This window comes from Pituophis catenifer, unplaced genomic scaffold (assembly GCF_029215685.1).
Source record: "Pituophis catenifer annectens isolate HBS135680 unplaced genomic scaffold, rPitCat1.0.hap2 SCAF_17, whole genome shotgun sequence".
Classification (NCBI taxonomy): Eukaryota; Metazoa; Chordata; class Lepidosauria; order Squamata; family Colubridae; genus Pituophis; species Pituophis catenifer.
Window position 1 is genome coordinate 3,215,347 of NW_027256897.1, and position 14,654 is coordinate 3,230,000.

The 14,654-nt window shown below is 44.4% G+C and overlaps 1 protein-coding gene and 1 non-coding gene across 2 annotated transcripts in view; both read right to left on the bottom strand.

The window, feature by feature from the left end:
- Positions 1–8,882: 8,882 nt before the first annotated feature.
- Positions 8,883–14,654, bottom strand: part of RPL12 (ribosomal protein L12) — a 6,439-nt gene continuing 667 nt past the window's right edge. Inside the window, exons 2-7 of the mRNA XM_070955696.1 lie at positions 14,203–14,276; positions 13,456–13,554; positions 11,830–11,911; positions 10,784–10,870; positions 9,831–9,943; positions 8,883–9,102 (exon numbers count right to left, since the gene is read on the bottom strand). Coding sequence (XP_070811797.1) covers positions 9,097–9,102; positions 9,831–9,943; positions 10,784–10,870; positions 11,830–11,911; positions 13,456–13,554; positions 14,203–14,276 — 461 coding nt within the window. The 3' untranslated portion in view covers positions 8,883–9,096. The remainder of the gene's footprint in view (positions 9,103–9,830; positions 9,944–10,783; positions 10,871–11,829; positions 11,912–13,455; positions 13,555–14,202; positions 14,277–14,654) is intronic.
- LOC139325900 (small nucleolar RNA SNORA65) lies at positions 10,967–11,098 on the bottom strand. Its single transcript, XR_011601121.1, has one exon. It is a non-coding gene; the product is annotated as a small nucleolar RNA SNORA65 (small nucleolar RNA).

The following is a 14,654-nucleotide window of genomic DNA, read 5'->3' on the forward strand; positions in this document are numbered from 1 at the left end:
GGAGTCCCTGAAGCAGTCGGCATGAGCTTAAATGGACTCCAGAGGATGGTAGAGGACAGGAAGGCCTGGAGGAACGTTGTCCATGGGGTCGCGGTGGGTCGGACACGACTTCTCAACTAACAACAGCAACATAAATATAATGGAGGAACCAAAATCTATATTATAATGTAATTTATTTATTTTTTTCTTCCATTCAGTTGCATCAGATTCTCTGGGAGACTTTCTGGACCAATCCCTGGAATTTTCTTGGCGTGCTTTTCCAGAAGTGGTTTGCCCTGGCCTCCTTCCTAAAGGGTTGTTGTGACTAACCCAAGGTGTACATTTAACAGAGACGCAATATAGATCCCAGCTTGCGCATGAATGAATGGGAGAACCATGGTGGCTTCCCCAAAACTATCCTCCATGATCCGGTCTCCTCTTCAGCATCCCTGAAAGATGCCACCTCGCCACGGCCAACTGACAGGTGAGCAATGGCCAACTCTCCAGCCAAACGGAACCTCGGACGTAAGAACACACTGATGTCACATATCTGCAATTCCAGGTGACCGAGTATGGTCGACATCCCTGAGCCTTAGAAATGGAATCTCAGAAGAAACATATCAAGTTTATGGCTCAGAAATACTTGGACAGCAGCCAGAAAGAGACACCTCAAACATCACTCGTTTGTAAAAGGCAGGTACAATCCTTTTTCACCAAACGGGACGATCTATCTATATCCCTGCTTCTTTTGCCTGAGGTTAAAACAGTCTAGCAAAGTAAGAAGGTAGGCGAAATCTTACGAATTGGTTGGTTCCCCCACCCCAATCTGTGGTTTGTTGCTAAGCCAACTTTGATCCATCATAGTCGGCGTTGCAAATGGGTCATTTATTTATTTATTTATTTATTTATTTATTTATTTATTATATTTCTATACCGCCTTTCTCCCGTAGGACTCAAGGCGGTGTACAGTCAAGAAAAATATAGACACACAAACATCATAAAATTGCTAATTTTTAATATATATAAATTTTTATTTTTATTTCTCATAAACACATTTACATGTACAGTCATTTTCATCATTTTTCATTCATCTTTTCTTTTAACTTTCATTTTTACTTTTTCGGGGCTGCTCTTTTACCCTTTACCTTTACTTCAACCTTTCTTCTTCTCCTCCCCTTCTCTTCCTTCCTCTCTCTTCTCCTACTTCCTTCGTTCTTTCTCTCCTTCTCTTTCCTACTTCCCCTTCTCTTCCCCCACTCCTCTCTTCTTCCCTTCTAACCTTCCCCTCTACTCCTCTTTCCTTTCCCTTTTCTTCCTCTCCTTTTCCCTTCCTTCCTTCTTTCTCCTCTCCTCTCTTCTCCTTTCCTCTCTCTGTACTCCTTCCCCTGTCTCCTGTTGTTTCCCTTTTCAGTTCAATCTAAAGTGGTATTCAAGCACCCCCGATTTTCTAATTATCTTTATTCTCATTTCAATTTCTTATTCCATTATTATTTATTTTTATTTCATCATTTGTTTACATTTTTATAATATCTCACTTTTTTCCCTTTTACCCCCCCCTCCCCTTTCTCCTTTGACTTGACATCATCTGGGTATTTATTTTTCTAATTGTTTTCTCCCATCTATTCTCTATCTATTTCAGTTCAATATCCTTATTCATATTTCTTTTCTAACCAATCATAAAATTTATCCCATGTCTTGAAATACATTGACTCATCTTTATCTTTTATTCTCAATGTTAATCTATTCATTTCTGCACATTCTAAAATTTTCTTTATAATTTCTCCTTCCAACGGGATTTTATCTGCTTTCCAGTTTTGTGCAAATACAATTCTAGCCGCTGTTATTACATGAATAATCAAATATGTAAATGCAGAGTTTTTGTGGGTGACACGTTGACACCCCCGATCCTTGTAAATATCTCAACTTCTTTTTTTTTAATTTTTGATTGAGCAGGACTAGCGCCCGACTAGCCAATTGGAGAGGAATGCATGGGATGAATTCTGGCATTTTGTTTCCAGGGTTCATCGAGGCACAGAATCGAGGGGGACCCCCTTATTCCCGGACATTTACGGCGGAAAGAAAAACAGTTAAGTGCAAGTCTTCAGGACAATACTCCAAGTTACTTTTTATAGTGATCTCCTTAGTGAAGAAACTGCACCTCGGTGTGGAGATTTCAGACACATAGCAATTATCGTGAGGCATATTGGAACTGTTTTCTAATTCAAGATGATCTAAATAGGACTACAAACAAAACACTGGAGTGAAAATTCTTCCCTCCCCATGTATTGCTAGTGTTCAGTGCCGTCCTTTGCCATTCCAGATCGATAGACCTACTTTAAGAAAGTTTTTAAAATAGAATATCTGGGAACAGCCTCCAAGGTAAGGAAACATGAGACTTGTGTCCTCTGGATCCCCGAGATCTTGATGGATCTTGGGGGTCAAATTCATACATACCTAGTCCAGTTCAAGCATAAGAGATGATGGTTGAAGAAATACAGAGCCAGTTTGATCAAGTGGTTAAGGCATCACACTAGAATCTGGCAGACTGTGAGTTCTAGTCCTGCCATAGGCATGAAAGCTGGCTGGGTGACTTTGGGCCAATCACCAGGCGACAATGAGTTCTAGTTTCACCTTAGCTATGGAAGCTGGCTGGGTGACTTTGGGCCAATCACCAAGAGACAGCGAGTTCTAGTCCCGCCTTAAGCATGAAAGCTGGCGGTGTGACTTTGGGGCAATCACCAGGCGACAGTGAGTTCTAGTCCTGCCATAGGCATGAAACCTGGCTGGGTAAGCTAAGGCCACTTCCTCTCTCTCTCTCTCTCTCTCTCAGCCCAACCCATCTCGCAGGATCATTGTTATTAGGAAAATAGGAAATAGTATTAGATATGTTCTCTGCCTTATTTATAAAAATCATAAAATAAAATAAATGAACCCCACTGGCGTTTCTCGCCCCGACAGTCTTGGGAAACAGAAGATAAGCCGAGAGATAAACAAAAAAGCTGCAAGTGATTGCAAAACTGCCTTCCTTAGCCCCATTCTAAACTCTTCTAAAACTCTGTTTTTTGAAAATCACCCGTCTTATTTAAGACTGCTTTCTTAATTTTTCTTTCTTTAGAAGAAAAGGCACAAGATCGGTTGCAGTTCGTACTGAATACGGACAGTCCAGGACCAGCAGCTTACTCCCCTCCCACCATGGCCTGCAGAGAAACCATCGCCCCGTCCTACACGTTTGGGTGGAAGACCCCTCCTCGAGGTATTGGGGAAGGGGTGCAGGGACCACGAACTAGAGTGTTGACCTGGAACCATTGCTAAGTCCATCTTCTCAAGATCCTTCACCCAGTCAAGGGAAAACAACAGGATGGGTTTCATTGTCAAACATCTTTACAGATGTGGTGGCATAAAATGTCGGACACTATTTCAGGTGGTCCTCGCCTTACAAGCATTCATTTAGTGACCGATGTCCCAACAGCACTGGAAAAAAAAAAGTGACTTTTGACAGCTTTTCACCCTTTACGGGTGTTGGCGACATGCCCAAAGTCACCTGATCAAAATTCAGACGCTTAGGAAACCAACTCACATTTATGACCGTCGAAGTGTCCTGGGGTCAGGTGTGACCTTTTTGTGACCTTCAGACAAGCAAAGTTGACGGGGACGCCAGGTTCACTTCCACGACCGTGTTACTAATTTAAGATCTGCAGGTTCACTGAACAGCGTAAAATACAGCAAAGCTCTCTTAACTGTCTCGCTTAGGAACAGAAATTTAGAGCTCAATTACGTCCGTAAGTCGAGGAAAGCTTTAAATTGGCTTCCAATGTTAAAAAACCCCAACACTTAAAAGGTAAAATATTCCCCTCACACATAAGTGCTAGTCGTCCCTGACTCTAGGGAGCGATGCTCATCTCCGTTTCAAAGTCGGAGAGCCAGCGCTTGTCTGAAGACGTCTCCGTGGTCATGTGGCCGGCATGACTCAACGCCAAAGGCGCACGGAACGCTGTTACCTTCCCACCAAAGGTGGTCCCTATTTTTCTACTTGCATTTTTTAAAGTGCTTTCAAACTGCTAGGTTGGCAGAAGCTGGGACAAGTCATGGGAGCTCACCCCAATACGCGGCGCTAGGGATTCGAACCGCTGAACTGCCGACCTTTTGGTCGATAAGCTCAGCGTCTTAGCCACCGCGTCCTTTAAACTTTAATAAAAAAGAGAGACCTAGGTTGAGTCTTTGCCGAAATTTGGCAAAGATTTCCTGGCCGGAAGCTTCAGATGTAAAACCGTTCAAAAGAAGCGGGACCAAAATGTCACCTCATTGGTCTCTTCCTGTCAGTCAAGCGCGAGATTGAATGATGAGAAATCTCAAGGGTTTTTTTTTTAAAAAAAAGCGTTCTCTCCTCGCGCCGCGACTTTTGTGTTGTTTTTACTAGAAGGCGGAGGGCGTCGTGCGTGGCAAAAGTCTTGGTTCATGAGCAAGAACCCTTTCTGGAGGAAAGTGGACTTCAACACCGAAACCAATGTACGTGGTGGCTTACAATGCAGGGGCTCCTGGAAGCTGCTTCAGATGTGGTGCCTAGAAGTCCACCCTGAGCGGACATCAATGAAACTTCAAGACAGTTCGGTGGATCTCCTCTAGTTCCCCTTTCTTTTTTTCCTCCCCCTCCAGTGGCCTTCTCCTTCGCAATACGGTCAACTCTTAGGAACCAAACTCGGCACCCTGTCAAACACCCCGAACTTCACCTTCGGCCAGAGGGGCGAGTACTGTTTAACGAAGAAAGGTGAGATGGTCCCAAGAAACCTTCTCCGGGGGATAGGAAGGCGTTCTTGTTTCTCGGTAAGCCACCAGGGGAACCCAGGAGGTTGAGGAACATCTGGAGAACCTTGAGCAACAGCACTTTGGCTGACCTTGGAGCTAAGCAAAGGCAGGCTTGTTTCGGATTTGGGAGATGGTCAGGGAGTCCCAGCCCGTAGAACAGTGACGGCTAACCTTTTTACCGTCGTGTGTCAAAAGCAGGCGGGAGTGGGGGAGTCGCATGTGTGTGTGGCCACACCCATAATTCAATGTGCCCCAAGCTGTTTCCGGCCTCCGGGGGGCGGGGGGGAAGGCCTTTTTCACCCTCTCCAGGTTCCTAGAAAGCCTCTGGAGCCTGGGGAGAGCGAAAAACGGGCCTTCTGGTCTCACCGGAAGTCAACAAACGGGCCGCTTCCAGCTTCTGGGGGGGGTGAGGAAGGCCGTTTTCCCCCTCCCCAGGCTCCTAGATAGCTTCTGGAGCCTGGGGAGGGCGAAAAACGGGCCTTCCTCACCCCCCAACGGAAGTCCTCCGCAGGCCGGAAACAGCTTGTTTCCCGACTTCAGGTGGGCCCAGAAGGTTCGAAAACCAGTTGGCCAGTGCGCGAATTTGTGCTGCAGCTGAGCTAGGTCAATGCTCGCGTGCCCACCCATATGGCTCCACGTGCCAGCTGTGGGTTCGCCATCACGGCCATAGAACATCCCAAAGGTAATTATTTCTGTGTGTTCCAATCCGAGTAATTTTCTTTTCTTTAGGATAATGGCTAATGAAACATCTGCATGCTTGGAGAACACCAAGAATCCCCAATCCTGTGCTACAAATATTCTTCAATCCTGTGCTACAAATATTCAATCCTGTGCTACAAATATTCTTTTTTAAGGTCGTGTCCCGTTTTCTCCTGCAGGCATCCTAGACGAGCCAGGACCCAATCAATATAACATCGACCGGGCCTACACGTTGGTGCTTCACCGTCCACCGTCCATCATCATCAACCCTGCCCCACTCACTCTGTACAAATGGATCGAAAAAGGTGAGGAAGCACAGACGTATATCAGAATCGGGGAGGATTCTCATGGCATCGTGGTATCAAAAATGGTTTTTTTTACTTCGAAAAGGCAACTGGAGTGATTTTTGGAGGGAAAATATGTTTTGCTTCCTGTCGGATACGACCGTTTTGGATGGAGAGGAGCATTTGTTTGAAGGAGGCCATTTATGTTATGTCACTCAACCGGTAACCTTGTTGCTGGTATCCTTAAGATTCATCTTGTTTCCCTATGACTATCATTAAGCGTTGTACCTTATGATTCTTGATGAATGTATCTTTTATGTACTCCGAGAGTGTATGCAACAAGACAAATTCCTTGTGTGTCCAATCACACTTGGCCAGTAAAGAATTCTTCTCTTCTCTTCAACGGAGGAAGAGGGATAAGTCACCACCTATCCCATTTGGAATGTAGTCCTTTTGGCTGTTCCAAGGTGATTCCATACCTGGTCTCAGGTGACCCTGAGATCACAGATAAAACCTCAAATAATCACCATGGTTCTCAAAGTGTTAAGGCCTTAATTGACGGCAAAGAAAACACAGTATTTTCATTCCCCTCCCCCCCTCCTGTCAGAACCTATCATTCCCCAGCACCAAGGAATCTCAACTGTCAATAACTGTCCATTTCCCACACCATCCAACGGATGAAGCTTCCAGGAAGCGAATCGTCTTGCTCCAAAAAAATCAGCCCAATTGGCCTTTTCAAAGATAAAAATCACTTTTGATTAAAGGAGAACCAGAATCCATTCCTTCAGATTGTATGAAGTTAACTTTTTCCGGAAGACCAGAGCTTCCCCAAGGGTAGGGGTCAGCAACCTGCGGCTCTGGAGCCGCATGTGGCTCTTTCACCCCTCTGCTGCGGCTCCGTCACTCAAAATATGCATCACAACCGCCAATGTGCGACACCCGCCGGCACGCCATTTATTGAGCTTTTCAACCCCCAGTAGACCAACCATGGATAAATCCAAGAAAAGTTTTAGAAGAAAACAGAACGTTTAATTCAACAACATATGCTAGTTTTTGTGGCCGCTCAAGAAATAGGCAAGGGAAGCATTTTGTGGCTCCCAGTGTTTTCTTTTCTGTGGGAAATGGGTCCAAATAGCTCTTTGAGTGGGTTGCCGACCCCTAGCAGAAGCAAGAAACAGACTCCTGGTAAACCTTCTATATTCACCTCTTGTGAATTAATGGCATTCACCCCACCGAAAAGTCCAGGCAATAGACCTTCAAGGAGTTAACTGCAAAAACAGACCTTATCAGTTCCTTGAGATAATTGCAAGGCCGTGAGCTCCCAGCCAAGGCTGCAAATTAAGTTCTGGCAGTCTTTGATGCACGAAACACAATGAGTAAAATCTTCAGAAATACCAACTGTTGTCTCCTATGACAAGCATTCCCCCTTTCCTTCTATTTATTCCCCAGCCAGGGAGGGGCCATTCAGCGTCCACGTGTGCTTTGCTTCCCGAGTCCAGACTCCATGTCCTCCGTTGTTCTCCTCTCCTAACTGCTCTAGGTATACATGCATCTGGAACAGGCCCCAGCTGTTCTTCCTCCTCCTCACTGATCTCAGCCTCCAAAGGCAGCTGCCTCTCCAGTGGCTGGGAAATGTGAGACAGCCCTGGCTCTCGACGCAGAGCATGTCGAGCCCCAGCCAGGTCTCGCTACTCATGGGACTGGAGGGGAGGTTACCAGCTGTTCGAGAGCATCCATCAGAGCTTTCCCCAGACTCCAGAAGTGGCCCAAGTTCCTCCCCAACCTCATCATCAGTCTGCCGCCAGCTCTGCTGGCAGGCCACAACTTAGATAAACTCCAATCCTCACAGCTGCAGACCTTGGTCCCTTCTAACCTGGGGTACTATTTTGATTAGCTTCAGAGCAAAATCCAGATACGCGAAGGACATCAAATGACCTCCTGCCACCATCTTTTTTTATTTACAGAGGAGACTCCTGGTCCAGGGGCTTACAACGTAGACAAAGGATACAACGCTCGTCTGCCCAAGTGCCCAAGCTTCTACATCCAAGGTGTGAGACGACCCAAGAAGCACGAAACGGGCCCGTTTTCGACGCTGTGAAGCCAGTGACAACGAAACCTGCCTTCCCGCTCCATTTCTGCTCCTTGTAACAACTGTGGGCTGCTTGCGGTTAATACATGCTTGCAAAAAAACAAAAAAAACCATAAAAAGGCACCCTCTCTTGTTTATAAGCCTTCCGGGCATCAGGCCGAGTTAGATTAGCAAGGGAGAAGACAAATAAGAGAGAATCCATCTATGAAAAACTATGAGGACAAAATCCAGTAGTCCATTGGAAATATTAGTGGAATAGAAAAGCGAGTCATTTTTTTTTTAAAAAAGTAGAGCGTTTGCCAATTTTACGCTTACAAACTTGCACCAAAATTGCATTTCTTGACCTTACATTAAAAAACAAAACAACCCAGGTCACTGGAGATGCAAAACCCTTTCGTGTTTGTACACAAAGCATTTTAACGCAATCAAATTTGTACAGTGTAGGCGATGCTGCTAGAATACTGCTATTTTTTTTAAAGTTATATACTGAAAGAAACAACACCTTTGGCTGTTAAAACTCAGCCGAACAGATTTTGATGTGTGTTAAAAAATTAAATCGCTGACAAATATTTCTGCGTTCATAGATACAGTCCTCAACTTTCGATCATGATTGAATCCAAAAATTCTGTTGGTGAGATATTCGTTAAGCGAATTTTGCCCCGTTTCATGACCATTCTTGTCACAGCTGTTAAGTGAAATCACTACAGCTGTTAGTAACCCAGTTGTAAAAATAAATTTGGCCTCCCCCCCATTCAATTTTCTTGTCAAAAAGTTACAAAAGGGGATTGCATCACCCCAGGACACTGCAACTGTCATGAGTCAGGTGCCAAGCATCCAAATTTTAATCATCTGACCATGGGGTTGTAAGTGTGAAACACGGTCGTTAAGTCCCTCTTTTCAGTGCCACTGTAACTTTGAATGGTGACTAAATGAACTGTTGTAAGTGGAAGACGATCTCTACAGAGAACTACCCACAAGGCAAATCTGGTGTAATTGGTTTTAAAATAAGAGTTGAGAAACAGCTGGAGTTAACCTGGTACATTTTTTATTATTTGAAATGCATACACCACCTTTACAACATTTTAATAAGGGGCTGTGATGACATCACGCCCTAAGAAGCCGAAGCAGGGAGGTGGGTGAAGATTAAAGATTCCGTCTTTCATGGCAGCAGCCAAACTAAAACTACTGGTGTTACGGGAGGACAGAAATAACAGTTGCATGCAGTCCATTCAGGTGGCAGACTTAGCTCTGTTGGAGAAGGAAAATAAAATAAAAAGGCCGATTCAGTTTTATTATTCATGGATTGCCTTTCTCTGTTGTAACAACCACGGACCAGCGAAGGAATCACCCTGAGAGTTTTTTTGACAGGGGTAAGACTTATTTTTTTTATTTATTAGATTTCCTTTTATCCCACCTTTATTTTTTCGTAAGTAACTCAAGGCAGCAAAAATACGTAATGTTTTTCCCTCCTCCAATTTCCCCCACTAACCACGATCCTGTGAGATGGATTGGGCTGAGAAAAAACGACTGGCTCAAAGTCTAGACTAGAACTCACTGTCCCCTGGTGACTGACGCAAAGTCACCCAGTCAGCTTTCATGCCTAAGGCGGGACTAGAACTCACTGTCTCCTGGTGATTGGCCCAAAGTCACCCAGCCAGCTTTCATGCCTAAGGCGGGACTAGAACTCACTGTCTCCTGGTGATTGGCCCAAAGTCACCCAGCCAGCTTTCATGCCTAAGGCGGGACTAGAACTCACTGTCTCCTGGTGATTGGCCCAAAGTCACCCAGCCAGCTTTCATGCCTAACGCGGGACTAGAACTCACTGTCTCCTGGTGATTGGCCAAGTCACCCAAGCCAGCTTCCACAGCTAAGGTGAGACTAGAACTCACTGTCTCCTGGTTTCTAGGTGAACCCGGTAATCACAAAGCCAAAAGGTTGCAGCCAATCGATCTATTTTTAGGAAGGCCAATACTCACCGCTGGGCATTCAATCGCCCCACTATTGATGTCATCAATAACATCGTGGGGGTGTCTCCCGTCAACACTGCAGCCAACCGACTGAGCAGTTCCCAGAATCTCCTTAATAGTTCCTGCAAAAGGGCCAAGAACATCTGAATTCACACTGGGGTCCACCTGCTGTGTATGCCGCGGCACGCAAACTTGCTTCCCCCACCCCCAAAATGTAGATATGCAAAAGTCACCGTGGGTCTCGCAAAAAGAATCCCCTTTCTCTGATCAGGATGCGAATTCCCAATTCCTTGTGTTTCCTAACCCACAAGAGGCTCTCCCAATCGTCCATTAAACACGGGAGAGGTTTATTACATCTTATTTAGGAAATCAACTGCTTCTTTAGGGAAGGGCTGCCTGTTTGTCTCAAGGCACCCCAGTAAAAAAAATCGAGTTTGAACACAAGAGGCAGACTTCAAAAGGAAAGGCCGTACCTAGCTCACAAGCAATTTTAGAAGTGTACTGCCGGTTAATTTTACTGGATGTTTCTCTTTTATCGCCCTCTCTTTTGAGCTGCAATCCTGGCCTTTCCACACCCATTCGTTTTAGGATCATGGATTCTTCAACGTAAGATTGAGGAAGGCTGGTTACTAACCCCAGCTTGGACTCTGGGGTTGCTGCCACTCGCCAAGAAGATCAAGAGACTAAGTCAGAGGAATTGCCGTAACTCTTGAGTAAGGCCGCTGCAGGTTTTGAAGCAGGACAAAGGCTCCAGAAGCTGTGGAGGGCTCCGTCACTCGAGGTTTTTAAGGAGAGACTGGACAGCCATTTGTCTGGAATAGCGTACGGTCTCCTTCTTAAGCAGGGGGCTGGACTGGAAGACCTCCAAGGTCCCTTCCAGCTCTAGCCTATTCTAAGTTCCTAATTGTCAGCTGCTGAGAACAAGACTCTTTACCTTCCCTGAAGAAATGATCCCATCTTACCGGAGAGTTCCCGGGCCAAGGATCGGTGTCTCATCTGACGGGCAATATTGACGACGTCATCGAAGCTGATACTGCCATTGTGTTTGACTGTTAAAGAGGGGGGAAAAAAAACACACACAAAACAGGAACCCAGCTGGGTTTTTTTTGCAAGGAGAGTCAGAAAACTTTGCGTGCTCGCCATTCTTCTGTTCCCAGTCTTCGGCACAGAGTTACCCACGGAGAGAATAGCTCTGTTTCCTTGAAAGGGTGTTTTTTTCTCAGCTCACCACTGGAATGCGCAAGCCACGGCTGAAAATAGGCAAGCACAGTGGCAGGTGGCTGGTGCGAAGGGTATCACTGCTGTGTCCTCACCCCTAAAACCTCGGCACGTATCAAGGGGTGGGGGTTTTTTTTGGGTCCTTTTCCAACCCCAATTAACAGGCCTCCGATTGCCTTCGATTTACGACTGAGCAATGGAGCCCAACGTTTCTGTTGCTAAAGCGAGACAGTTGAGTTTTGCCCCGCTTTGCGACCTTTCTCGTCACAATTAAGTGAATCTCTGCCGTTGTTTAATGGGTAACACGGTTGCGAAGTGAATCTGGCTTCCCCGTTGACTTTGCTTGTCCGAAGGTCGTAAAAAGGGTATGATCTGACCCAGGGACACTGCAACCGTCATAAATATGAGTCAGTTGCCAAATGTCTGAATTTTGATCACACGACCATGGGGATGCTGCATTGGCCGTGTGAAAAACTGTCGTCACTGATTTCAGTGTCGTAACTTTGGACGGTCACTAAAGGAACTGATTTTAAATTGAGGATTACCTGTATTACTGGAGGTGACAACTATGAAAGTTAATTTTAAACATCGGCTTTCCAAGCTGGCTTGCATCACAACCTGACAACCCCCTCTACGTATTTGGCTGACTTCATATCCTATCTTTACAAACCAACATTTGTGTCGTCATTCCCTCCCCCCCCCCACCCCAAAAATTGGGCTGTGTCTGCAGCTGGGCAGTCAATGGAAATCAGGAAATGTACATTTTACTTAAAATAAGTAAGGCACTCACTGTTCTTTTGCTTCTTGCGATCACGAGGAGGCTCCTTCAGAGCTTTGATAATCAGGGCAGAGGCTGATGGGACCACTTCAATCTACAGGAGGCAAAAAGCCAAATTGTGAGATCGGCAGGAAATCACCTTTCTGGTCTAAATAAAAAAAAAAAATCTAATCCATCTCATTATAGGCCCACAAACTACTTCGTCTCCGTGCCTTTACCTGAACCACAATGCAATCTGAAGTCGGCTTTGATGTTGGGTGAACTCGATCCAGTGTGATTTATTCAACAAGACGTATGGGCCCCATTTTACAAATCTTTGTGTGCCGAGCTTCTGACTTGGCACACTTGTGAAATGCCTGAACCATTTACAAGGTGAGAGTAAGAGGACAGGCCTGTTACAAAGATGCTGTAACAGTAAGTAGGGTGGAAACCTGGATTAACTCAACGGATCCAGAACGCAAGAAGCTGGTTGCTATTTCCCAAGCCTCAAAATGCAGCCAAACTCATACACCCTTAACTGATTTATCAGGACATTTTTTTTATTAAACCATCTAGGTCCCAGATTCCCAAAGGGCTTGTATTCTACTCAAGGTCCAGTCGTTCTTTTTTTTTTAACTTTTTTTTTAATAAACATATCAATGCGTGCATAGTGTGGCGCCTGGGTGTCATACATTTACTACAAAGCAGCCCTAGTAGCGCAGCAGACTAAAGCACTGTTATTAACATCAGCTGCCTGCAATTACTGCAAGTTCAAATCTCACCAGGCTCAAGGTTGACTCAGCCTTCCATCCTTTCTAAGGTAGGTAAAATGAGGACCCAGACTGTGGGGGCGATAAGCTGACTTTGTATAAAATATACAAAAGTATGAAGGCTGTTGCTTAACGCATTGTAAGCCGCCCTGAGTCTCCGGGGAAGGGCAGCATATAAATCAAACCAAAAAAATAAAAATAAAAATAAAACTAGTGGAATTAATCATAGTTATTACGTTCAATCAACTTATATATTTCTAATAATGATACACATTTATAAGTTGCAGGCTGTCGTTATTCAATTATTCCATGCTTTCTTGTTATTGATTTTATTATATAAAGGCGTATACACTAACATTCCCCATTCTGTTATTTCTATTTCTTATTCTAACTTTTAATCATGTCACCCTTTATTAAAAGATGTTTTCTTTCTATCCTAAGTTGTCACATCACCTACTTAAAAAAAGGAAAAGGAAAGGAAAAGCAAATCAGAACAACAGCAAAAGAGAAATCATCTATCCATCATCTCTTGCCCGCTTCAATACTTTAATTCTATGCCTTTTTTTGGCTTGCCTCCCATGTTCCTCTCTTGGATCTTTATCTCTGTCTGCATCTGCTTCTTAGCTTGTTCAATTTAGGTATTTCTCCCTCCTCTACCCTCTTCCGCTGCCTAGTTTCCAAAATTTCTGCCCAGGCCCCTATCTCCTCAAGGTCCAGCCTTAAGTGATCTCCCACAGAGCAAATTTGAGTGGTACTCATTTTATCGACCTCGGAAGGATGATAGGCTGAGTCAACCCTGCCGGGGATTACAGCTCATGGCGGCAGCTCGGTCAATCCTTGAGACTCGGCGCATTAACCAGAGAGCCATCCCTTGTGGCGTGACGTGTACCTGTGCTTGCCTGTTCTGAATCGTCAGCTTCACCGTGATCCTCAGTCCTTTCCAGTCGCCGGTGGCCTTGGCAATGTCATCTCCCACTTTCTTTGGAGACTGAAAGAGGAAGGCAGAAGCAGAATTTTTATAAGTATTGTTTTTAATGCTTGGCTAATATATGCCAAGTGTTTTGAGATTCTGGCCCTGAAATAGGACATATGTTTGACTAATCAAAGGGGTAACTGCCCAGTTACTTAAATTTAGTCGCCTCTACGAGACAATCAATGCCAAATATTAGCCCAGAGGACGTGAACTCAGCACAACTGTAGGTGGGATTCTAATGGCCAACACCCAAGGATGGGCGAAGACGATTTTGTAGACTTTAAGGATCAGATTATAAATCTTCCAGCCCAATATTTTTGTAGGGGGATAAATTCACCCACTACAGGTTAATCAACATGGGGAAAACAGAATAGATAGAATTCTCTATTGGCCAAGTGTGATTGGACACACAAGGAATTTGTCTTTGGTGTATATGCTTTTTAATTTTTAATCAATTAAAAATTGATTGTAGTGGCTTTGAAGCAGATCACACATAATTTAGAAGCCTCCTAAGGCTGCTAATTCTTCCAAATTGAGTCAAAACGGGCTTGCTTGGAAAAAAAAAAATGGGTGGGCCAAAACGAAATTTTCTACAATTAAATTCCACCAAGACAAAAAGCTCTAATTCAGAAAACATAAAAAAAAAAAGAGAGAGAGACATACCAAACCCAGAGGGCCAATTTTGGGAGCCAGGGCAGAAGTGGCCCCGACTTCACCTCCGGTGCATCTCAGGAACACTGCAAGAAAAATTAAACACAATATATAATAAGGATCGATGGCAACTATTAAAATTAATCCCCAAACGCTCCCGTTGCATAGAGATCCCCCTGGCAGGTTTTCTAGGCAAAAGTAGGCACCTTATAAAAGTTATTTTGCAATTCAGAGGGAAGCACAATTGCAACTGAGCACTGAAGTTTTGTGCAAGGCTAGAAAATGGGGGGAAATGTAATAAAAACGGTTTTATGTTAATTCTAATTTAATCTTATTAAAACATAATACTATGTACACTGAGAGCATAGGCACCAACAAGACACATTCCTTGTGTGTCCAATCACACTTGGCCAATAAAGAATTCTATTATTCTATTCTATTCCTATTTTTTCTATTCTATTATT